At 44.1% G+C, this 27,803-nt stretch overlaps 1 protein-coding gene across 1 annotated transcript in view; it reads left to right on the plus strand.

Annotated features, from left to right (window-relative positions):
• Positions 1 to 27,803, plus strand: part of LOC148443397 (unconventional myosin-VIIa-like) — a gene marked incomplete at its 3' end in the record, with an annotated part of 418,660 nt that overhangs the window by 275,637 nt on the left and 115,220 nt on the right. Inside the window, exon 9 of the mRNA XM_088462885.1 lies at positions 3,287 to 3,395. Coding sequence (XP_088319011.1) covers positions 3,287 to 3,395 — 109 coding nt within the window. The remainder of the gene's footprint in view (positions 1 to 3,286; positions 3,396 to 27,803) is intronic.

The following is a 27,803-nucleotide window of genomic DNA, read 5'->3' on the forward strand; positions in this document are numbered from 1 at the left end:
GTTGGATATATTCAGGGTGACTACCTGAATGTCCCTATTTTCTTCGAACACCAGTGTTTTTCCTCAGGTTTGCAGTGGTCGATAAGCATTTCCAGTTTTACCAGGGTCATGGAAGTTATGGCAGCCCACCTGCAGATGCAGGGGGTCCGCTTGTTACCCAATCCGGGCGACCTCCTGGTGTTACCAGAGTTTCCAGAGATACTTCAGTGCCATCTGCAACGGACAATATCTGTGTTGCTATGTTAAGGCTGACTAATACACTGGAAATGGTCCTCTCTGATTCTTCACAGAGGATGCTCCATATCCCAACATCTGAGGATCTTTGTGATTGAGGAAAAGATCTCTGCATTACAGGCAAAGGTACGCAGTTGCCTGCAGAGTCGCCGAGTGTCTATTCACTCGGCAATGTGGTTCCTGGGCTCCAGGGTGTCGCTGTTCGACATGGTGGAGAGTACCCAGTGTCACTCTAGAAAAATTGATCCTCTCCGGATGGGATAGGTTGCCCCATAGGATAAAGTCAATAGTGCTTTCCCCGAAGGTTTGTCTCTCTCTGGCCTGGTGGCTGCTGAAAGCTTACCTAAACAAAGGGCTCCCCCTTTGGGATTGCGTACCGGGTCCTTCTGACAACGGACGCCAGTATCCGTGGTTGGGAAGCAGTGACGGGTCCACACTTGTTCCAGGACAGGTGGACTCCAGTAGTTTTTGCGCTTTCCATAAACATCTGAGAACTCTGAGCAGTATTCACGGTTCTCCAGCATGCAGGACAGGTCCTCCACGGAAATACCGTGCAGGTACGGTCTGACAACGTCATCATGATGGTTTATGTAAACCACCTAGGTGGTTCCCAAAGTCGGGCGACACTAACAGTGGTGTCTCGAATTCTGGCTTGGGTGGAAGGCTATATCCCTGCCGTCATCGGCAGTGTTCATTCAGAAATCCTCAGATGCAAAGCAGGCTTTCCCAGCCGTCAGGAAGTGCATTCAGGGAAATGTCCTCTTCATCAGGAGGTGTTCAATCTTCTGGTGAACAAGTGGAGCCTTTCAGAGATGTGACTCTTATGGTAGACGTATGTTGGTCCAGTGGACCTTCTAAGTTGTGTACCTCGTCCCTCCGTTATCCCTTCCTCCAGTAATAGCAAGAAGGAGGCGCGCTCCTGCTGATAGCTCGTGCGTGGGCCAGACGGCACTATTACTCAGATCTTTGGAGTGTTTCAGTTAACACTCCGAAGCGGTTACCTCTACGACCAGACCTGTTGTCTCAGGATCCTGGCTGATTCCCAGACCTGGGTTGTCTGTCCTTGCTGGTGTGGCGGTGGAGACTGCCCTCTTAAGGTCTAGGAGTTTTTTCCAGCTCTATAGTTAACAGGGCCTATGTCCATGCTAAGAGCTCGGAAGATTTTATCTGCAAGAATTTACCATCAGGTATGGCATACTTTCTTTCAGTTGTGTCGCCCCCTACAGGCTCTGCTCCTCGGGTATTCCGGATATCCAGAGTGTTGGCTTTCCTACAGGTGGGCTTAGATAACGGTCTTCGCCTTGCTTACCTGAAGGTGCAGGTTTCTCCCCTGTTGGTTTCATCGTAGGATTGCTACTCTTCCTGATGTCCGCACTTTTGAGCAGGGTATACATTATTTTCAGCATCCCTTTGTTCCTCCTGTGGCTCCTTGGGATTTGGCTGTGGTCTTTAGGGCTCTCTGAGGACCGCCATTTGATCCAATGGGCTCAGTGGACTTCAAATGGCTTATGGCTAGGAATGTATTCCTTCTGGCCATTGATTTGGCCGGTAGGAGCTCAGAATGGGGGGCTCTGTCATGTAGATCTCCCTCTTTCTCATCTTTCCTAGGAACAGGGCAGTGCTTCGCACTTGCCCTGGTTTTGTACCTACGGTGGTGTCTAGTTTCCACATCAATGAGGAAATTCTAGTACCTGCCTTTACTTCCCCAGTCCTTTCTGCTGGTGAGGCCTCTTTGGATGTGGTACGGGCTCTAAGAATTTAAGTTGACCGTACCAGTCCATTTAAGAAATCAGACTCTCGGTTTTGTCCTTTCTGGTTTCCATAAAATAGGTTGGCCTGCCACTGCGCTAACTTTGGCAGGATGGATTCACAGGTCTTCCTGTTCCATCCTCTTTTAAAGCTCTTCCACTAGGTCTGAGGGTCCTTCGTGGGCAGCTCGACGTGGCGCTTCAGCGGTGATTGGCAGCCACGTGGTCATCTGTCCATATTTTTGTAAGGTATTATGTTTTTGATACCTTCGCCTCTCAGGATGCTTCCTTCGGGCGGCGGATTCTCCTTACAGCACAGGAGCATCCCCACCCTTAAAGGATACTGCTTTGGGACATCCCCAAGGTATCCTGTGGATACCCTATGGACCCTGAAATAGAAAATATGAGATATGGTAAGAACTTACCCTTGTTATCTCTATTTCTACGAAGTCCATAGGGTTCCACAGGAGTCCCGCCCTGTCGCACCTGTACTGCAGATGGGCTTTGATCTGGTCACCGGTTTCTCCGTCTCCTTCTGGTGAGAATGTGATTCTTGTGTGTTCCAGACTTTCTTCTCTCTCTTTTTTGCTCCTGCTCCGGCCTATGGCTTGTTACGAAACTGAGTGGCCTGAGGCTCGGGGGCGGGGTATAGGAGAGGGACCCCAGTGCATCCTGGGAGGCTGAAAATTTAACTCTGTGGTGCCTGGATGTCTGCCGCCATCGCCTATACCCCAAGGTATCCTGTGGAACCCTATGGACTTCGTAGAAATAGAGATAACAAGGGTAAGTTCTTACCATATCTCATTTTTTTTTTATATCTTTTTAAAGTAAAAACTGGGATGGCAATTTGTTATGTTGGGTTTGAAAATGGCGATTTTGCTCTGATAAATCTGTTGACTTCATAATATTAATAAATTGCTGTTTGGTAAATACCACCCATATTGTCTTAGTTAGAGGACATGTCTAATTTCTTAAGCATTCCCTGAAAACGCACTGGTCATGTCAGTGGCGACATATGGGAATATCAACAACATAAAACGTCTACTCACGTATCACAGACTTGTAGTCCTTTATTCTGTGGCCGGGCCTTCACTGCTTGTATTGTTACTGACCCCTAATAAATGTATCACTCTAGTTTACAAGCCTCTTCCTCCATCCATCTGTATTATAAACCCTAATCTCACTTTTTAATGTTTTATGTCATAGTTTGAGCTACAGCCTTTGTCTGATGTTTGCCGGATTTTCACATTGTTCTCGGTAAACATTGCATATGTTTATAACACCATTTTGGGGTGATTTTCTAGGGGCAGTTTGGGGTGCAGGCAGAAGATCTGATGAGCTGTTTGGTTTGCACAATATCGTTAACACGTGGTGAAGCTATCCGGAGATTACACAGCAAGCAGCAAGCTGACGGTAAGTGACTATCCGGAGATTACACAATAAGCAGCAAGCTGACGGTAAGTGACTATCCGGAGATTACACAGCCATCAGCAAGCTGACGGTAAGTGACTATCCGGAGATTACACAGCCATCAGCAAGCTGACGGTAAGTGACTATCCGGAGATTACACAGCAAGCAGCAAGCTGACGGTAAGTGACTATCCGGAGATTACACAGCAAGCAGCAAGCTGACGGTAAGTGACTCTCCGGAGATTACACAATAAGCAGCAAGCTGACGGTAAGTGACTATCCGGAGATTACACAGCAAGCAGCAAGCTGACGGTAAGTGACTATCCGGAGATTACACAGCAAGCAGCAAGCTGACGGTAAGTGACTATCCGGAGATTACACAATAAGCAGCAAGGTGACGGTAAGTGACTATCCGGAGATTACACAGCCATCAGCAAGCTGACGGTAAGTGTCTATCCGGAGATTACACAATAAGCAGCGAGCTGACGGTAAGTGTCTATCCGGAGATTACACAATAAGCAGCGAGCTGACGGTAAGTGACTATCCGGAGATTACACAATAAGCAGCGAGCTGACGGTAAGTGACTATCCGGAGATTACACAATAAGCAGCAAGCTGACGGTAAGTGACTATCCGGAGATTACACAGCAAGCTGCGGTAAGTGACTATCCCGGAGATTACACAGCAAGCAGCAAGCTGACGGTAAGTGACTATCCGGAGATTACACAGCAAGCAGCAAGCTGATGGTAAGTGTCTATCCGGAGATTACACAGCAAGCAGCAAGCTGACGGTAAGTGACTATCCGGAGATTACACAGCAAGCAGCAAGCTGACGGTAAGTGACTATCCGGAGATTACACAGCAAGCAGCAAGCTGACGGTAAGTGTCTATCCGGAGATTACACAGCAAGCAGCAAGATGACGGTAAGTGTCTATCCGGAGATTACACAGCAAGCAGCAACCTGACGGTAAGTGACTACCCGGAGATTACACAATAAGCAGCGAGCTGACGGTAAGTGACTATCCGGAGATTACACAATAAGCAGCGAGCTGACGGTAAGTGACTATCCGGAGATTACACAATAAGCAGCAAGCTGACGGTAAGTGACTATCCGGAGATTACACAGCAAGCAGCGAGCTGACGGTAAGTGACTATCCGGAGATTACACAATAAGGAGCAAGCTGACGGTAAGTGACTATCCGGAGATTACACAATAAGGAGCAAGCTGACGGTAAGTGTCTATCCGGAGATTACACAGCAAGCAGCAAACTGACGGTAAGTGTCCGGAGATTACACAATAAGCAGCAAGCTTACGGTAAGTGACTATCCGGAGATTACACAACAAGCAGCAAGTTGACGGTAAGTGACTATCCGGAGATTACACAATAAGCAGCAAGGTGACGGTAAGTGACTATCCGGAGATTACACAATAAGCAGCGAGCTGACGGTAAGTGACTATCCGGAGATTACACAGCAAGCAGCAAGCTGACGGTAAGTGACTATCCGGAGATTACACAGCAAGCAGCAAGCTGACGGTAAGTGACTATCCGGAGATTACACAGCAAGCAGCAAGCTGACGGTAAGTGACTATCCGGAGATTACACAGCAAGCAGCAAGCTTACGGTAAGTGACTATCCGGAGATTACACAGCAAGCAGCAAGCTGACGGTAAGTGACTATCCGGAGATTACACAATAAGCAGCAAGCTGACGGTAAGTGACTATCCGGAGATTACACAGCCATCAGCGAGCTAACGGTAAGTGTCTATCCGGAGATTACACAGCCATCAGCAAGATGACGGTAAGTGACTATCCTGAGATTACACAGCCATCAGCAAGATGACGGTAAGTGTCTATCCGGAGATTACACAGCAAGCAGCAAGATGACGGTAAGTGTCTATCCGGAGATTACACAGCAAGCAGCGAGCTGACGGTAAGTGATCAGCGAGGTCCCTGCCCCTGAGAATATTATTTGACGCCATAGGATTGCATGGTGTGAACGCAGTACGCGGCATGGCATACGGTAATGTGTGCGACTGCGGCTAGTCGCATGGTTGTAGCTTGATTGGCAAAGATACACGAGGCCACATCTGTATAATGTGATATGTCCATAATTATTTTAGATAGCAAATTACATAAATAATATGATTAGTGTTTATGAGGAGGCAAATTATTGAAGCATTAGACGTGATGTATAACGCTGAGTCTGCTCACATAGAGGATTGGGGACGTGATGTATAACGCTGAGTCTGCTCACATAGAGGATTGGGGACGTGATGTATAACGCTGAGTCTGCTCACATAGAGGATTGGGGACGCAATGTATAACGCTGCATCTGCTCACATAGAGGATTGGGGACGTGATGTATAACGCTGCATCTGCTCACATAGAGGATTGGGGATGTGATGTATAACGCTGCATCTGCTCACATAGAGGATTGGGGACGCGATGTATAACGCTGCATCTGCTCACATAGAGGATTGGGGACGTGATGTATAACGCTGCGTCTGCTCACATGGAGGATTGGGGAGGCGATGTATAACGCTGCATCTGCTCACATGGAGGATTGGGAACGCGATGTATAACGCTGAGTCTGCTCACATGGAGGATTGGGGACGCGATGTATAACGCTGAGTCTGCTCACATGGAGGATTGGGAACGCGATGTATAACGCTGAGTCTGCTCACATGGAGGATTGGGGAGGCGATGTATAACGCTGCATCTGCTCACATGGAGGATTGGGAACGCGATGTATAACGCTGAGTCTGCTCACATGGAGGATTGGGGACGCGATGTATAACGCTGAGTCTGCTCACATGGAGGATTGGGAACGCGATGTATAACGCTGAGTCTGCTCACATAGAGGATTGGGGACGTGATGTATAACGCTGAGTCTGCTCACATAGAGGATTGGGGACGCGATGTATAACGCTGCATCTGCTCACATAGAGGATTGGGGACGCGATGTATAACGCTGCATCTGCTCACATAGAGGATTGGGGACGTGATGTATAACGCTGCATCTGCTCACATAGAGGATTGGGGACGTGATGTATAACGCTGCATCTGCTCACATGGAGGATTGGGAACGCGATGTATAACGCTGAGTCTGCTCACATGGAGGATTGGGGACGCGATGTATAACGCTGAGTCTGCTCACATGGAGGATTGGGGACGCGATGTATAACGCTGAGTCTGCTCACATGGAGGATTGGGGAAGCGATGTTTAACGCTGAGTCTGCTCACATGGAGGATTGGGGACGCGATGTATAACGCTGAGTCTGCTCACATGGAGAATTGGGTACGCGATGTATAACGCTGAGTCTGCTCACATGGAGGATTGGGGACGCGATGTATAACGCTGAGTCTGCTCACATGGAGGATTGGGGACGCGATGTATAACGCTGAGTCTGCTCACATGGAGGATTGGGGACGCGATGTATAACGCTGAGTCTGCTCACATGGAGAATTGGGGACGTGATGTATAACGCTGAGTCTGCTCCAATGAAGGATTGGGGACGTGATGTATAACGCTGAGTCTGCTCACATGGAGGATTGGGGACGCGATGTATAACGCTGAGTCTGCTCACATAGAGGATTGGGGATGTGATGTATAACGCTGCATCTGCTCACATAGAGGATTGGGGACGCGATGTATAACGCTGCATCTGCTCACATAGAGGATTGGGGATGTGATGTATAACGCTGCATCTGCTCACATAGAGGATTGGGGACGCGATGTATAACGCTGCATCTGCTCACATAGAGGATTGGGGACGTGATGTATAACGCTGCGTCTGCTCACATGGAGGATTGGGGAGGCGATGTATAACGCTGCATCTGCTCACATGGAGGATTGGGAACGCGATGTATAACGCTGAGTCTGCTCACATGGAGGATTGGGGACGCGATGTATAACGCTGAGTCTGCTCACATGGAGGATTGGGAACGCGATGTATAACGCTGAGTCTGCTCACATGGAGGATTGGGGAGGCGATGTATAACGCTGCATCTGCTCACATGGAGGATTGGGAACGCGATGTATAACGCTGAGTCTGCTCACATGGAGGATTGGGGACGCGATGTATAACGCTGAGTCTGCTCACATGGAGGATTGGGAACGCGATGTATAACGCTGAGTCTGCTCACATAGAGGATTGGGGACGTGATGTATAACGCTGAGTCTGCTCACATAGAGGATTGGGGACGCGATGTATAACGCTGCATCTGCTCACATAGAGGATTGGGGACGCGATGTATAACGCTGCATCTGCTCACATAGAGGATTGGGGACGTGATGTATAACGCTGCATCTGCTCACATAGAGGATTGGGGACGTGATGTATAACGCTGCATCTGCTCACATGGAGGATTGGGAACGCGATGTATAACGCTGAGTCTGCTCACATGGAGGATTGGGGACGCGATGTATAACGCTGAGTCTGCTCACATGGAGGATTGGGGACGCGATGTATAACGCTGAGTCTGCTCACATGGAGGATTGGGGAAGCGATGTTTAACGCTGAGTCTGCTCACATGGAGGATTGGGGACGCGATGTATAACGCTGAGTCTGCTCACATGGAGAATTGGGTACGCGATGTATAACGCTGAGTCTGCTCACATGGAGGATTGGGGACGCGATGTATAACGCTGAGTCTGCTCACATGGAGGATTGGGGACGCGATGTATAACGCTGAGTCTGCTCACATGGAGGATTGGGGACGCGATGTATAACGCTGAGTCTGCTCACATGGAGAATTGGGGACGTGATGTATAACGCTGAGTCTGCTCCAATGAAGGATTGGGGACGTGATGTATAACGCTGAGTCTGCTCACATGGAGGATTGGGGACGCGATGTATAACGCTGAGTCTGCTCACATAGAGGATTGGGGACGCGATGTATAACGCTGAGTCTGCTCACATAGAGGATTGGGGACGCGATGTATAACGCTGAGTCTGCTCACATAGAGGATTGGGGACGCGATGTATAACGCTGAGTCTGCTCACATGGAGGATTGGGGACGCGATGTATAACGCTGAGTCTGCTCACATAGAGGATTGGGGACGCGATGTATAACGCTGAGTCTGCTCACATGGAGGATTGGGGACGCGATGTATAACGCTGAGTCTGCTCACATAGAGGATTGGGGACGTGATGTATAACGCTGAGTCTGCTCACATGGAGGATTGGGGATGCGATGTATAACGCTGAGTCTGCTCACATGGAGGATTGGGGACGCGATGTATAACGCTGAGTCTGCTCACATGGAGGATTGGGGACGCGATGTATAACGCTGAGTCTGCTCACGTAGGGGATTTCCTGTCAGAACATGTCATATAGTGACCTCAGCACTCATCAGTAGCAATTGCCAGTAAGGTGCCACCAATCCCAACCAATATGGAGCTGGTGCCTAATGCAGGGTTACATCTCCAGCAGTCAAACAAAGCTGCATGAAACATTTTACATCATGTAATGCTTCCAGTGACACATACAGATGTGTCCTGCAACATATTTGCTCCATATGCCATGTAGTGCGCCATGCTAGTCACGCCTTGTCATGCCGCTGCTTGGTGATGTATATCGCAGCATAAGGCGCAACATAACGTACTGAAGCTCTGGAAAAGCCGGAGTGTGTAATAAAGCTTTCTGTACACCAGATGTCGCTTTTCCTACACTGCACAGCGCATGCGTCAAATAGCCAATGAAGCTGTTGTAGCGCTGTCTGCTGTTTGGCTGACGGAACCTGTCATTCATTACACTATACCAGTGATTCCCAACCTCGGTCCTCAAGGCACACTAACTCCTGGTATTAGTGATATCCATGCTTATGCACAGATGGTTAAATCAAAATAACTGAGGTACTAATTAAGTCACTTGTGCTCATGTATGGCTATCCATAAAACCTGGACTGTTAGTGTGCCTTGAGGACCGTGGTTGGGAACCCCTGCACTATGAGGACCGTGGTTGGGAACCCCTGCACTATGAGGACCGTGGTTGGGAACCCCTGCACTATGAGGACCGTGGTTGGGAACCCCTGCACTATGAGGACCGTGGTTGGGAACCCCTGCACTATACAGTAGTACTGGACTGTGTTGTGTCATGAAAGCAGGAATAAATACAGAGCTATTCAAGTTCAATATTCTTAATCGACTCTGCTGAACTTCCCACCACGTCATTTCTATGCTACTGTGTAGTATTCCACCCAGGTGCATTTTACGCTAAACCGCTATAGACATTGTATGTACACTTGGAGTAAAGTCACACACTGAACATCACAGACTGTACACAGCAGGTGTGACTGCTGATACTGCTGGCTTGTGGGTAAGGTGAGCACCTTACAGACTTGGTGCCTCGGGTTCGAGGCCCAGAAGGGACAATTGTCATTTTGTACATCAGTATTTTTTTTTTTTTTTTTATCTTCAGTACAGGATTAAATAAAGAACAAATCATTTGGTATGTGGGTTTTGTCATTTATAAAAATACATATCTGTGTCTACCGAACTGAATACAGTGCTCCCAACTTCCCACCACCTGTCATTTCTCTGCTACTTTATGCCACCCAGCTGTACAATACAATGTCGGTAGCGGGCTCAGCATTCGGTGGCATTGAATAGAAGTGAATGATGGTGTGGGAAGGTGGTGAGCCTTACAGTAAGCTCTGTGGGATTGAATAGTAATGAGTTATGGTTGGGGGAGGTGGTGAAGCATGCAGTGAGTTCCGCACAGTATACTGTATGAGAAACTGTAGGCAGCCTCCCCGCACCCACCCCCCTGTGAGATTTGTGATGAACGACTTATGCTGCCTTTGATTTGGGGGAAGGGACTTGGGTGGCCTAACACAGAGGGGAAGGGAGGGGGAAAGTGCAGAGTATTTTAAAAGTATTGAACCTGAAATGATCTCTATTTATAAACTTTCTGTGCTCGTATGGGCGGCCCTCTAATATGTACAATACAATGTCTACTGTACAGCGGAAATGCCAGGTCGTGGCAATTTGAGAGCAATGTATTTAGTTTGGTAGAGTTCCTTAAGAATATTGAACTTGAATTGCTCTCTATATTAATGCTGGGTGTGCGTCTTCTGGCCAGCACAGATATGTATTTTTATAAATGACAGAACTCACACACCAAATTATTTATTCTTTATTTAAACTTGTACCGTCTTCCGGTAAGCTGAGAGGCTGCAGTGAGGAGCTTTGTTTAACTCTTTGCTTCCTACTACCTGCAGCATTCCTGTCCTCATCTACTTTCTTCTGCTGCTGGCCCATCCTGGCCAGTGGTGCCATCTTTTGGGCTCTTCAATCTATCTCCTCTGCTATTGGCCGCTGCTGCCATACTGAAGGCTCCACTTGGCGGTGTCTGATGTCAGACGCCACGACCGAACGGAGCTATGACTCGGTGAGCCGTGATTGGCTCACTGCAGCTGCTTCTAATTGGCTGCCTGTCACGGCTCGTGCCCAGCGCCAAGTTCAAAAAGCTTTTGCTGCCTATTAGTGGCTGGTCCACTTGACCAATGCTTATTAAAATAGTGATCAAGGCAGCGGCCGGTTTCAGGCCGGGACGCAATGCTAACCCCCACTTACTGCATCATACCAGCCCTGCATGATTCCTCACTAAAGGAGCAAATGTCTCAGATAAAATTAACACCTTGTTTAAGCCTTAGGTGGCAGCAAAGCCCAACTAATAGTATATTCCATTGTGCTTAATCTTCAGGATGAGTCAGTGCCACAGTATTAGAGCTACACTAAACCAGTGGTTCCCACCTCCAGTCCTCAAGTACCACCAACAGGTCATGTTTTGTCATTAATCATGCACATGGGCAGCACAGACGGTGTAATGGTTAGTATTACTGCCTCACAGCACTAAGGTCATGGGTTTGATTCTCACCATGTTCCTACCTGTGTGGAGTTTGTATATTCTCCCTGTGCTTGCGTGGGTTTCCTCCAGGTGCTCCGCTTTCCTCCCACAATCCAAAAATATACTGGTAAAAAAATTAACCCTAATGTATTTGTGCATGTAGGGAACATAGAGTCAGAGCCATAACTACACATTTTGGTGCCCTGTGCCAGAGAGGGCACTGGTGCCCCATCCCCCCCCCCAATATTGCAAACAGAGACAGTGTGCATTGCAGGCGCACAGCTAAAAAAGGGCGTGGTCTCGTAGGGAAAGGGTGTGGCACAGTAGTGCCCCTTATACACGTTACGCTACACCATAGTAATGCCCCTTACACATTATGACCGCACAGTAGTAATGCCCCTGACAGTTTTCACCATACAGTAGTAATGCCCATTACACAGTATGACCACACAGTAATAATGCCCCTTACAGATTACGCCACATAGTAGTAATGCCCATTACAGGTGTGGTACCCCCATAGATGTACTAAAGGGGTCCCCCACTCTATTTCTTTAAAGATATACTGTGTGTGTGTACATATATACACACACACACACACTACTGCCCCATTCACTGGCATGGCCGGGGCTGATGAACTCTAGTTGACCCCGGCACCCCTGAGGCTGCACTGCCCAGGGGGTAGATCTACCAGCTGGCTTGCAACCCAGGGGGCCCGGGGAGAAGGCCCATTGATTGGCCCAATCTGTTGCAGGGTAGAGGGCTGTTACTAGGTCCCCCTGTCCATTGAGGATTGCCGGACCGAGCTGGTGAGGTGGGCTTGCGTAGGCACTTTGGCACTGGGGGAGATCTGACTGAATGGATATGTTGAGCCAGGGACTGCAGTGCTGTGGACACCATGGGGACTGCATGCTGAAGAGGAGGCTGCTGCTGATTTGAAGAGGACCCAGCATTGAGAGGAAACGTGCCTGCCTGTCTGCCACTGAAATGGACTCCTGCGGAGGACACAGCAGCCGGAGGGGAGAGAACCTACATTACTCCTCCTCCATGCACCGGGAGCCGGACCACACAGCAGCAACTCACCTGCTGGACTGTTGTGATGAGAGAGTCTGGAGTCACTGCTGAAGAGACCGCCGCCAGGAACTGCTGCTGGGGAAGCAGAAGGACCCAGGAAGTAGACCCCCAATTGTTGGCTGGCTGGCTGGAGGAGTGCCCACAACTCAGAGGACCCCTGTGGGGAAGCTTGCCACCAGGACTGGGGATAGGGAGCTGCTGCCACGAGGAGTTTAGAGCCACTGCTGCCTGTTGTAAGGGAAGATCCCTCGAGGGAACGAAGAAATCTGCTGGACAGCCGTGGGCAAGGCAGGGGACAACCCCAGAAGAGGAGAGCCTGAGGAGTACCTTTTTGGAGCTTGGAAGGAGCCGCCCTGGAAGAGGAAGACTGCGCTACTTGTAGGGTGCTGCTTGAAGGACCCACAGAGAAGACTGCTGCCGGGACCCCCATAGGTAGTGGGCGTGATCGCGGATGGAGGTGGCCGGTTCCGCCCACGGGGCTAGTGCGCTCTGTGCGGGTGCACCAGCCGCACCACCCAAGCTACGGCCCTGCATAGAGTGAATGCTCCACTGGGGCAGGGACCGAAGTGAATGGGCAGATATTCTCTGTAAAGCGCTGTGGGATATGTGTGCGCTGTATAAATACATAGCAGTAATAATCATCATAATCATCGTCGCCATGCACAGATAAGACTCACTGCCCTAAACAATCAGAGTGGAACATGCGACATGATTAATCTTATGGCAGAGGGTAGTCCTGACAGCTGTAACTAGACTTTTTGGTGCCCTGTGCCAGAAAGAGCATTGGCGCCCCCCTCATTTTTCAGAAGGACATAATGCACCCAAAAACGGGCCATTTCCTCATGGGGAAGGGCCAGGGAAGAGATAGTAGTTGCTGGGGATGAAATAGGAGGAAGCTACAAGTGAGAAGAATGATAATAAACAGAAATTGGACAGGCCCCTGCCCTGTGGTGCCCTGTGCGATGGCACCGGTCGCACTACCCTAGCTACGGCCCTGAGTCCTGATGTTATATTCAGTAGCTGCTGATAGAAAACATTCTGTGGAACAGAAGCGACTAACCAAAAAGGGGGTCTGTGTGCAGTATGCCCCCCCCCCATATGTGGCTGCCAGCACAACCTTTACCACTGTGTGTTTGGAAATATGCAGAGTGCGCAGAATTAGGAAACTGCTCCCCGGGACTTCTTGCACTTGAGGAGCAGTAAGTTCCAGGATGACACAATGGCACCTCTAGAAAACACAAATCCTCATACTGCAATGTATTCCTCAGCACGGTGCAGGGGTCACTCCATGTCTTTGTACAGTGCATCCGGAAAGTATTCAGAACGCTTCATTTTTTCCACATTTTGTTATGTTACAGCCTTGTTCCAAAATATAATAAATTTCTTTCTGTCCTCAAAATTCTACACACAATACCCCATAATGACAACGTGTAAAAAAAAAAAAACGAAGAAATCACATGTACATAAGTAGTCACAGCCTTTGCTCAATACTTTGTTGATGCACCTTTGGCTGCAATTACAGCCTCAAGTCTTTTTGAATATGATGCCACAAGCTTGGCACACCTATATTTGGGCAGTTTCACCCATTCCTCTTTGCAGCACCTCTCAAGCTCCATCAGATTGGATGGGAAGCGTCGGTGCACAGCCAGTTTCAGATCTCCCCAGAGATGTTCAATTGGATTCAAGTCTGGGCTCTGGCTGGGCCACTCAAGGACATTCAGAGTTGTCCTGAAACCACTTCTTTGATATCTTGGCTGTGTGCTTAGGGTCGTTGTCCTGCTGAAAGATGGACAGTTGCCCCAGTCTAAGATCAAGAGCGCTCTGGAGCAGGTTTTTATCCAGGATGTCTCTGTACATTGCTGCATTCATCTTTCCCTCTATCCTGACTAGTCTCCCAGTTCCTGCTGCTGAAAAACATCCCAACAGCATGATGCTGCCACCACCATGCTTCACTGTAGGGATGGCATTGGCCTGGTGATGAGCGTTGCCTGGTTTCCTCCAAACATAACGCCTGGCATTCACGCCAAAGAGTTCAATCTTTGTCTCTCATGGTCTGAGAGTCCTTCAGGTGCATTTTGGCAAACTCCAGGTGGGCTGCCATGTGCTTTTTACTAAGGAGTGCCTTCCGTCTGGCCACTCTACCATACAGGCCTGATTGGTGGATTGCTGCAGAGATGGTTGTCCTTCTGGAAGGTTCTCCTCTCTCCACAGAGGAATGCTGTAGCTCTGACAGAGTGACCATTGGGTTCTTGGTCACCTCCCTGACTAGGGCCTTTCTCCCCTGATTGCTCAGTTTGGTGGTTCCAAACTTCTTATATTTACGGATGATGGAGGCCACTGTGCTCATTGGGACCATCAAAACAGCAGATATTTGTCTGTACCCTTCCCCAGATTTGTGCCTCGAGACAATCCTGTCTCGGAGGTCTACAGACAATTCCTTGGACTTCATGGTTGGTTTGTTCTCTGACATGCACTGTCAAGTGTGGGACCTTATACAGACAGGTGTATTCCTTTCAAAATCATGTCCAATCAACCGAATTTTACCACAGGTGGACTCCAATTAATCTGTAGGAACATCTGAAGGATGATCAGTGGAAACCGGAAGCACCTGAGCTCAATTTTGAGCTTCATGGCAAAGACTGTGAACACTTATGTACATGTGATTTCTTAAGCTGCTTACACACACGATTTTGTTATCAACGATTTTCTGAACAATTTTCTGAACGATTATCTGTCAGATTTTTTAAAGTGTAATGAACGATTTTTTTGAACTACAAACTATTTTTGCATATTCCCTTAATGAAAATCGTTGAGTTGCCCAGTCTGACTGAACTACAAATTTGAACGCGCATGAACGATAATCGTTCATCGTTCGACTCAGAAAGTGAAAACATTGTAGCAGTTTTCACATATTATGCAATCACTTGTCAAATAACCATCAAACTTGTCCTTGTAACTAGGACCAATCCCAAATAACTAATTTGTATTATTGATCCCCAGAGTATTCAAAACGGAAACTTTGTAGCGATTTTCCACATATTATTCAATCGCTAATATAGTAGCCATCTAACTTGTCCTTGTAACTAGGACCATTCCCACATAGCTAGTTTATATTGTTGTGTTTCTTGGTTAGAATTACATCATTTAATTCAGACATACAGCGCGGTTTTGATGCAGTTGATCTGACAGATCACAATATTCATTTGAATAATCAGAGAATATAAATCTGTGTGACCTAGAACCTAACTTGAACATTCCACGAATAATACAGACAAACAGCAGGGTCAATTCATTTTATTACACATTCTTTATTATTTCTCTTACTATTATCTTTCTATGTAATTTTATGTTTTATTTCGCTGGTCTATGTCCTAAAGATAAAGAACAATTTTAAAGCATACCAAATAAATGTTACATTTTTATTAATTAGTATATAATGTGCACCATCCAAAGGACAAAACCTTTTCTCTCTTGTTGTATTTCCAACTTTTTAAAAAATCTGACAGATAATCGTTCATAAAATTGTTCATAAAGTCGTTGGTAACAAAATCATTGTGTGTGTATGCAGCTTGTTTTTTTAAAAATAAAATTTGCAAAAATCTCAAAAAATTTTTTTACACGTTGTCATTATGGGGTATATTGTATAGAATTTTGAGAAGAAAAAGTGAAACGTTGTGAATACTTTCCAGATGCACTGTACTTACATTACGGGTAGCATGCATTTAGGCATAGTTGTAGGCTTCTGCATATTGGGGCTGATTAAGAAATTTGCGCTAACCCGATGGTTACCGCACATCTTTGATTTTGACTCTCCTGCGCTGGTGCATGACCCTTACTGCGATCCTGTACGCAGACATTCAGTAGACTGTCAGTGACTGAGAGTCTGGTACCATTTGTCCGCGGGGAGGAGACAGCGTGTCCCCGCCATTGGGGGTGAGGGAAGAGGCCGGGATGTCTGTCTGCTGACGAGATTTCCTGGCCTCTTTTGTTTATCTGCGGCAGTTGACTACAGTGACCCCAAGGTCACTCAGCCGGCCGAGGATGACGCAGATGATAGATACAGCTCAGATCAGTAATGCATGCTGGTGGCGTGACGCCTCTATCTGCATTACTCTAATAGTGCTATCACAGCTGCATTACTCTAATAGTGCTATCACAGCAGCTGCATTACTCTAATAGTGCTATCACCGCAGCTGCATTACTCTAATAGTGCTATCACAGCTGCATTACTCTAATAGTGCTATCACAGCAGCTGCATTACTCTAATAGTGCTATCACAGCTGCATTACTCTAATAGTGCTATCACAGCTGCATTACTCTAATAGTGCTATCACAGCAGCTGCATTACTCTAATAGTGCTATCACCGCAGCTGCATTACTCTAATAGTGCTATCACAGCTGCATTACTCTAATAGTGCTATCACAGCAGCTGCATTACTCTAATAGTGCTATCACCGCAGCTGCATTACTCTAATAGTGCTATCACAGCTGCATTACTCTAATAGTGCTATCACAGCAGCTGCATTACTCTAATAGTGCTATCACAGTAGCATTACTCTAATAGTGCTATCACAGCTGCATTACTCTAATAGTGCTATCACAGCAGCTGCATTACTCTAATAGTGCTATCACAGCTACATTACTCTAATAGTGCTATCACAGCAGCTGCATTACTCTAATAGTGCTATCACAGCTGCATTACTCTAATAGTGCTATCACAGCTGCATTACTCTAATAGTGCTATCACAGCAGCTGCATTACTCTAATAGTGCTATCACAGCTGCATTACTCTAATAGTTCTATCACAGCTGCATTACTCTAATAGTGCTATCACAGCAGCTGCATTACTCTAATAGTGCTATCACATCTGCATTACTCTAATGGTGCTATCACAGCTGCATTACTCTAATAGTGCTATCACAGCAGCTGCATTACTCTAATAGTGCTATCACATCTACATTACTCTAATAGTGCTATCACAGCAGCTTCATTACTCTAATAGTGCTATCACAGCAGCTGCATTACTCTAATAGTGCTATCACAGCTACATTACTCTAATAGTGCTATCACAGCAGCATTACTCTAATAGTGCTATCACAGCAGCATTACTCTAATAGTGCTATCACAGCAGCTACATTACTCTAATAGTGCTATCACAGCTGCATTACTCTAATAGTGCTATCACATCTACATTACTCTAATAGTGCTATCACAGCTACATTACTCTAATAGTGCTATCACATCTACATTACTCTAATAGTGCTATCACAGCAGCATTAGTCTAATAGTGCTATCACAGCAGCAGCATTAGTCTAATAGTGCCATCACAGCTACATTACTCTAATAGTGCTATCACAGCAGCTGCATCACTCTAATGGTGCTATCACAGCAGCATCACTCTAATGGTGCTATCACAGCAGCATTACTCTAATAGTGCTATCACAGCAGCTGCATTACTCTAATAGTGCTATCACAGCTGCATTACTCCAATAGTGCTATCAAAGCATCTGCATTACTCGAATAGTGCTATCACAGCTACATTACTCTAATGGTGCTATCACAGCTACATTACTCTAATAGTGCTATCACAGCAGCTGCATTACTCTAATAGTGCTATCACCGCAGCTGCATTATTCTAATAGTGCTATCACCGCAGCTGCATTACTCTAATAGTGCTATCACAGCTACTTTACTCTAATAGTGCTATCACAGCAGCTGCATTACTCTAATAGTGCTATCACAGCTACATTACTCTAATAGTGCTATCACAGCAGCATTACTCTAATAGTGCTATCACAGCAGCATTACTCTAATAGTGCTATCACAGCAGCATTACTCTAATAGTGCTATCACATCAGCATTACTCTAATAGTGCTATCACAGCAGCATTACTCTAATAGTGCTATCACAGAAGCTTCATTACTCTAATAGTGCTATCACAGCTACATTACTCTAATAGTGCTATCACAGCTACATTACTCTAATAGTGCTATCACAGCTACTTTACTCTAATAGTGCTATCACAGAAGCTTCATTACTCTAATAGTGCTATCACAGCTACTTTACTCTAATAGTGCTATCACAGCAGCATTACTCTAATAGTGCTATCACAGAAGCTTCATTACTCTAATAGTGCTATCACAGCTACTTTACTCTAATAGTGCTATCACAGCAGCATTACTCTAATAGTGCTATCACAGCAGCATTACTCTAATAGTGCTATCACAGCAGCTACATTACTCTAATAGTGCTATCACATCTACATTACTCTAATAGTGCTATCACAGCAGCTGCGGTACTCTAATGGTGCTATCACATCTACATTACTCTAATGGTGCTATCACAGCAGCTGCGTTACTCTAATGGTGCTATCACAGCTGCATTACTCTAATAGTGCTATCACAGAAACTTCATTACTCTAATAGTGCTATCACAGCTACATTACTCTAATGGTGCTATCACAGCAGCTGCATTCCTCTAATGGTGCTATCACAGCAGCATTACTCTAATAGTGCTATCACAGCTGCATTACTCTAATAGTGCTTTCACAGCAGCTGCTTTACTCTAATAGTGCTATCACAGCTGCATTACTCTAATAGTGCTATCACAGCAGCTGCATTACTCTAATAGTGCTATCACATCTACATTACTCTAATAGTGCTATCACAGCTGCATTACTCTAATAGTGCTATCACAGAAACTTCATTACTCTAATAGTGCTATCACAGCAGCTGCATTACTCTAATAGTGCTATCACATCTACATTACTCTAATAGTGCTATCACAGCTACATTACTCTAATAGTGCTATCACAGCAGCATTACTCTAATAGTGCTATCACAGCTGCATTACTCTAATAGTGCTATCACAGCTACATTACTCTAATAGTGCTATCACATCTACATTACTCTAATAGTGCTATCACAGCTACATTACTTTAATAGGGCTATCACAGCTACATTACTCTAATAGTGCTGTCACAGCAGCTACATTACTCTAATAGTGCTATCACAGCAGCATTACTCTAATAGTGCTATCACAGCAGCTACATTACTCTAATAGTGCTATCACAGCAGCTTCATTATTCTAATGGTGCTATCACAGCTGCATTACTCTAATAGTGCTATCACAGCAGCTGCATTTCTCTAATAGTGCTATCACATCTACATTACTCTAATAGTGCTATCACAGCTTCATTATTCTAATAGTGCTATCACAGCAGCATTACTCTAATAGTGCTATCACAGCTACTTTACTCTAATAGTGCTATCGCAGCAGCATTACTCTAATAGTGCTATCACAGCTACATTACTCTAATAGTGCTATCACAGCAGCTGCATTACTCTAATAGTGCTATCACAGCAGCTGCATTACTCTAATAGTGCTATCACAGCTACTTTACTCTAATAGTGCTATCACAGCAGCTACATTACTCTAATAGTGCTATCACAGCTACATTACTCTAATAGTGCTATCACAGCAGCATTACTCTAATAGTGCTATCACAGCTACATTACTCTAATAGTGCTATCACAGCAGCTGCATTACTCTAATAGTGCTATCACAGCAGCTGCATTACTCTAATAGTGCTATCACAGCAGCATTAGTCTAATAGTGCTATCACAGCAGCAGCATTACTCTACTAGTGCTATCACAGCTGCATTACTCTAGTGCTATCACAGCTGCATTACTCTAATAGTGCTATCACAGCTACGTTACTCTAATAGTGCTATCACAGCAGCATTACTCTAATAGTGCTATCACAGCTGCATTACTCTAATAGTGCTATCACAGCAGCTACATTACTCTAATAGTGCTATCACAGCTGCATTACTCTAATAGTGCTATCACAGCAGCTGCATTACTCTAATAGTGCTATCACAGCAGCATTACTCTAATAGTGCTATCACAGCAGCATTAGTCTAATAGTGCTATCACAGCAGCAGCATTACTCTACTAGTGCTATCACAGCTGCATTACTCTAATAGTGCTATCACAGCTACATTACTCTAATAGTGCTATCACAGCAGCATTACTCTAATAGTGCTATCACAGCTGCATTACTCTAATAGTGCTATCACAGCAGCTGCATTACTCTAATAGTGCTATCACAGCAGCATTACTCTAATAGTGCAATCACAGCTACATCACTCTAATAGTGCAATCACAGCTACATCACTCTAATGGTGCTATCACAGCAGCATTACTCTTATAGTGCTATACACAGCTACATTACTCTAATGGTGCTATCACAGCAGCATTACTCTAATAGTGCTATCACGGCTGCATTACTCTAATAGTGCTATCACATCTACATTACTCTAATAGTGCTATCAAAGCAGCTGCATTACTCTAATAGTGCTATCACAGCTACATTACTCTAATAGTGCTATCAAAGCAGCTGCATTACTCTAATAGTGCAATCACAGCTACATCACTCTAATGGTGCTATCACAGCAGCATTACTCTAATAGTGCTATCACAGCTACATTACTCTAATAGTGCTATCACAGCTGCATTACTCTAATAGTGCTATCACTGAAACTTCATTACTCTAATAGTGCTATCACAGAAACTTCATTACTCTAATAGTGCTATCACAGCAGCTGCATTACTCTAATAGTGCTATCACATCTACATTACTCTAATAGTGCTATCACAGCTACATTACTCTAATAGTGCTATCACAGCAGCATTACTCTAATAGTGCTATCACAGCTACATTACTCTAATAGTGCTATCACAGCTACATTACTCTAATAGTGCTATCGCAGCAGCATTACTCTAATAGTGCTATCACAGCTACATTACTCTAATAGTGCTATCACAGCAGCTGCATTACTCTACTAGTGCTATCACAGCTGCATTACTCTAATAGTGCTATCACAGCAGCATTACTCTAATAGTGCTATCACAGCAGCATTACTCTAATAGTGCTATCACAGCTCCATTACTCTAATAGTGCTATCACAGCAGCTACATTACTCTAATAGTGCTATCACAGCTGCATTACTCTAATAGTGCTATCACAGCAGCTGCATTACTCTAATAGTGCTATCACAGCAGCATTACTCTAATAGTGCTATCACAGCTGCATTACTCCAATAGTGCTATCAAAGCAGCTGCATTACTCTAATAGTGCAATCACAGCTACATCACTCTAATAGTGCAATCACAGCTACATCACTCTAATGGTGCTATCACAGCAGCATTACTCTAATAGTGCTATCACAGCTACATTACTCTAATAGTGCTATACACAGCTACATTACTCTAATGGTGCTATCACAGCAGCATTACTCTAATAGTGCTATCACGGCTGCATTACTCTAATAGTGCTATCAAAGCAGCTGCATTACTCTAATAGTGCTTTCACAGCTACATTACTCTAATAGTGCTATCACAGCTACTTTACTCTAATAGTGCTATCACAGCTACATTACTCTAATGGTGCTATCACAGCAGCTGCATTACTCTAATAGTGCTATCACCGCTACATTACTCTAATAGTGCTATCACAGCTACATTACTCTAATAGTGCTATCACAGCTGCATTACTCTAATAGTGCTATCACAGCTACATTACTCTAATAGTGCTATCACAGCAGCATTACTCTAATAGTGCTATCACAGCTGCTTTACTCTAATAGTGCTATCACAGCAGCTACATTACTCTAATAGTGCTATCACAGCTACATTACTCTAATAGTGCTATCACAGCTCCTTTACTCTAATAGTGCTATCACAGCAGCATTACTCTAATAGTGCTATCACAGCTGCATTACTCTAATAGTGCTATCACAGCAGCTACATTACTCTATTAGTGCTATCACAGCTGCATTACACTAATAGTGCTATCACAGCAGCTGCATTACTCTAATAGTGCTATCACAGCAGCATTACTCTAATAGTGCTATCACAGCTGCATTACTCCAATAGTGCTATCAATGCAGCTGCATTACTCTAATAGTGCTATCACAGCTACATCACTCTAATAGTGCAATCACAGCTACATCACTCTAATGGTGCTATCACAGCAGCATTACTCTAATAGTGCTATCACAGCTACATTACTCTAATAGTGCTATACACAGCTACATTACTCTAATGGTGCTATCACAGCAGCATTACTCTAATAGTGCTATCACGGCTGCATTACTCTAATAGTGCTATCACATCTACATTACTCTAATAGTGCTATCAAAGCAGCTGCATTACTCTAATAGTGCTATCACAGCTACATTACTCTAATAGTGCTATCAAAGCAGCTACATCACTCTAATAGTGCTATCACAGCTACATTACTCTAATAGTGCTATCAAAGCAGCTGCATTACTCTAATAGTTCTATCACATCTGCATTACTCTAGTGGTGCTATCACAGCAGCATTAGTCTAATAGTGCTATCACAGCTGCATTACTCTAATAGTGCTATCACGGCTGCATTACTCTAATAGTGCTATCACATCTACATTACTCTAATAGTGCTATCAAAGCAGCTGCATTACTCTAATAGTGCTATCACAGCTACATTACTCTAATAGTGCTATCAAAGCAGCTACATCACTCTAATAGTGCTATCACAGCTGCATTACTCTAATAGTGCTATCACAGCTACATTACTCTAATAGTGCTACCACAGCTACATTACTCTAATAGTGCTATCAAAGCAGCTGCATTACTCTAATAGTGCTATCACATCTGCATTACTCTAGTGGTGCTATCACAGCAGCATTAGTCTAATAGTGCTATCACAGCTGCATTACTCTAATAGTGCTATCACAGCTGCATTACTCTAATAGTGCTATCACAGCTGCATTACTCTAATAGTGCTATCAAAGCAGCTGCATTACTCTAATAGTGCTATCAAAGCAGCTGCATTACTCTAATAGTGCTATCAAAGCAGCTGCATTACTCTAATAGTGCTATCAAAGCAGCTGCATTACTCTAATAGTGCTATCAAAGCAGCTGCATTACTCTAATAGTGCTATCACAGCTACATTACTCTAATAGTGCTATCACAGCTACATTACTCTAATAGTGCTATCACAGCTACATTACTCTAATAGTGCTATACACAGCTACATTACTCTAATAGTGCTATCACAGCTACATTACTCTAATAGTGCTATCACAGCTACTTTACTCTAATAGTGCTATCACAGCAGCTGCATTACTCTAATAGTGCTATCACAGCTACATTACTCTAATAGTGCTATCACAGCTACTTTACTCTAATAGTGCTATCACAGCAGCTTCATTACTCTAATAGTGCTATCACAGCTACATTACTCTAATAGTGCTATCACAGCTACTTTACTCTAATAGTGCTATCACAGCAGCTGCATTACTCTAATAGTGCTATCACAGCTACATTACTCTAATAGTGCTATCACCGCTACATTACTCTAATAGTGCTATACACAGCTACATTACTCTAATGGTGCTATCACAGTAGCTGCATTACTCTAATAGTGCTATCACAGCAGCTGCATTACTCTAATAGTGCTATCACCGCAGCTGCATTACTCTAATAGTGCTATCACAGCAGCATTACTCTAATAGTGCTATCACAGCTACTTTACTCTAATAGTGCTATACACAGCTACATTACTCTAATGGTGCTATCACAGTAGCTGCATTACTCTAATAGTGCTATCACAGCAGCTGCATTACTCTAATAGTGCTATCACCGCAGCTGCATTACTCTAATAGTGCTATCACAGCTACTTTACTCTAATAGTGCTATCACAGCAGCTACATTACTCTAATAGTGCTATCACAGCTACATTACTCTAATAGTGCTATCACAGCTACATTACTCTAATAGTGCTATCACAGCAGCATTACTCTAATAGTGCTATCACAGCAGCATTACTCTAATAGTGCTATCACAGCAGCTGCATTACTCTAATAGTGCTATCACATTTACATTACTCTAATAGTGCTATCACAGCAGCTTCATTACTCTAATAGTGCTATCACAGCAGCTGCATTACTCTAATAGTGCTATCACATTTACATTACTCTAATAGTGCTATCAAAGCAGCTACTTTACTCTAATAGTGCTATCACATCTACATTACTCTAATAGTGCTATCACAGCAGCTGCATTACTCTAATAGTGCTATCACATCTTCATTACTCTAATAGTGCTATCACAGCAGCATTACTCTAATAGTGCTATCACAGCAGCTACATTACTCTAATAGTGCTATCACTTCTACATTACTCTAATAGTGCTATCACAGCAGCTTCATTACTCTAATAGTGCTATCACAGCAGCTGCATTACTGTAATAGTGCTATCACATCTACATTACTCTAATAGTGCTATCACAGCAGCATTACTCTAATAGTGCTATCACAGCAGCTACATTACTCTAATAGTGCTATCACATCTACATTACTCTAATAGTGCTATCACAGCAGCTGCATTACTCTAATAGTGCTATCACAGCTGCATTACTCTAATAGTGCTATCACAGAAACTTCATTACTCTAATAGTGCTATCACAGCTACATTACTCTAATGGTGCTATCACAGCAGCTGCATTCCTCTAATGGTGCTATCACAGCAGCATTACTCTAATAGTGCTATCACAGTTGCATTACTCTAATAGTGCTATCACAGCAGCTGCATTACTCTAATAGTGCTATCACATCTACATTACTCTAATAGTACTATCACAGCTGCATTACTCTAATAGTGCTATCACAGAAACTTCATTACTCTAATAGTGCTATCACAGAAACTTCATTACTCTAATAGTGCTATCACAGCAGCATTAGTCTAATAGTGCTATCACAGCTACATTACTCTAATACTGCTATCACATCTACATTACTCTAATAGTGCTATCACAGCTACATTACTTTAATAGGGCTATACACAGCTACATTACTCTAATAGTGCTATCACAGCAGCTGCATTACTCTAATGGTGCTATCACAGCAGCTTCATTATTCTAATAGTGCTATCACAGCAGCATTACTCTAATAGTGCTATTACCGCTACATTACTCTAATAGTGCTATCACAGCTACATTACTCTAATAGTGCTATCGCAGCAGCATTACTCAAATAGTGCTATCACAGCTACATTACTCTAATAGTGCTATCACAGCAGCTGCATTACTCTAATAGTGCTATCACAGCAGCATTAGTCTAATAGTTCTATCACAGCAGCAGCATTACTCTACTAGTGCTATCACAGCTGTATTACTCTAATAGTGCTATCAAAGCTACATTACTCTAATAGTGCTATCACAGCAGCATTACTCTAATAGTGCTATCACAGCTGCATTACTCTAATAGTGCTATCACAGCAGCTACATTACTCTAATAGTGCTATCACAGCTGCATTACTCTAATAGTGCTATCACAGCAGCTGCATTACTCTAATAGTGCTATCACAGCAGCTGCATTACTCCAATAGTGCTATCAAAGCAGCTGCATTACTCTAATAGTGCAATCACAGCTACATCACTCTAATAGAGCAATCACAGCTACATCACTCTAATGGTGCTATCACAGCAGCATTACTCTAATAGTGCTATCACAGCTACATTACTCTAATAGTGCTATACACAGCTACATTACTCTAATGGTGCTATCACAGCTACATTACTCTAATGGTGCTATCACAGCAGCATTACTCTAATAGTGCTATCACGGCTGCATTACTCTAATAGTGCTATCACATCTACATTACTCTAATAGTGCTATCAAAGCAGCTGCATTACTCTAATAGTGCTATCACAGCTACATTACTCTAATAGTGCTATCACAGCTACATTACTCTAATAGTGCTATCACAGCAGCTTCATTACTCTAATAGTGCTATCACAGCTACATTACTCTAATAGTGCTTTCACAGCTACATTACTCTAATAGTGCTATCACAGCTACTTTACTCTAATGGTGCTATCACAGCAGCTGCATTACTCTAATAGTGCTATCACCGCTACATTACTCTAATAGTGCTATCACAGCTACATTACTCTAATAGTGCTATCACAGCTGCATTACTCTAATAGTGCTATCTCAGCTACATTACTCTAATAGTGCTATCACAGCAGCATTACTCTAATAGTGCTATCACAGCAGCATTATTCTAATAGTGCTATCACCGCTACATTACTCTAATAGTGCTATCACAGCTGCTTTACTCTAATAGTGCTATCACAGCAGCTACATTACTCTAATAGTGCTATCACAGCTGCATTACTCTAATAGTGCTATCACAGCAGCTGCATTACTCTAATAGTGCTATCACAGCAGCTACATTACTCTGATAGTGCTATCACATCTACATTACTCTAATAGTGCTATCACAGCAGCATTACTCTAATAGTGCTATCACAGCTGCATTACTCCAATAGTGCTATCGAAGCAGCTGCATTACTCTAATAGTGCTATCACAGCAGCATTACTCTAATAGTGCTATTACAGCTACATTACTCTAATAGTGCTATACACAGCTACATTACTCTAATGGTGCTATCACAGCAGCATTACTCTAATAGTGCTATCACATCTACATTACTCTAATAGTGCTATCACAGCTACATTACTCTAATAGTGCTATCACAGCAGCTTCATTACTCTAATAGTGCTATCACAGCTACATTACTCTAATAGTGCTTTCACAGCTACATTACTCTAATAGTGCTATCACAGCTACTTTACTCTAATAGTGCTATCACAGCTACATTACTCTAATGGTGCTATCACAGCTACATTACTCTAATAGTGCTTTCACAGCTACATTACTCTAATAGTGCTATCACTGCTACATTACTCTAATAGTGCTATCACAGCTACATTACTCTAATAGTGCTATCACAGCAGCTGCATTAGTCTAATAGTGCTATCACAGCAACATTACTCTAATAGTGCTATCACAGCAGCTGCATTACTCTAATAGTGCTATCACAGCTGCATTACTCTAATAGTGCTATCACAGCAGCTACATTACTCTAATAGTGCTATCACAGCTGCATTACTCTAATAGTGCTATCACAGCAGCTGCATTACTCTAATAGTGCTATCACAGCTGCATTACTCCAATAGTGCTATCAAAGAAGCTGCATTACTCTAATAGTGCAATCACAGCTACATCACTCTAATAGTGCAATCACAGCTACATCACTCTAATGGTGCTATCACAGCAGCATTACTCTAATAGTGCTATCACAGCTACATTACTCTAATAGTGCTATACACAGCTACATTACTCTAATAGTGCTATCACAGCAGCATTACTCTAATAGTGCTATCACAGCAGCTGCATTACTCTAATAGTGCTATCACCGCTACATTACTCTAATAGTGCTATCACAGCTACATTACTCTAATAGTGCTATCACAGCAGCTGCATTACTCTAATAGTGCTATCACAGCTACATTACTCTAATAGTGCTATCACAGCAGCATTACTCTAATAGTGCTATCACAGCTGCTACATTACTCTAATAGTGCTATCACA

Source organism: Taudactylus pleione, unplaced genomic scaffold, assembly GCF_031769625.1.
Source record: "Taudactylus pleione unplaced genomic scaffold, aTauple2 ptg001283l, whole genome shotgun sequence".
In the NCBI taxonomy this organism is placed as follows: domain Eukaryota; kingdom Metazoa; phylum Chordata; class Amphibia; order Anura; family Myobatrachidae; genus Taudactylus; species Taudactylus pleione.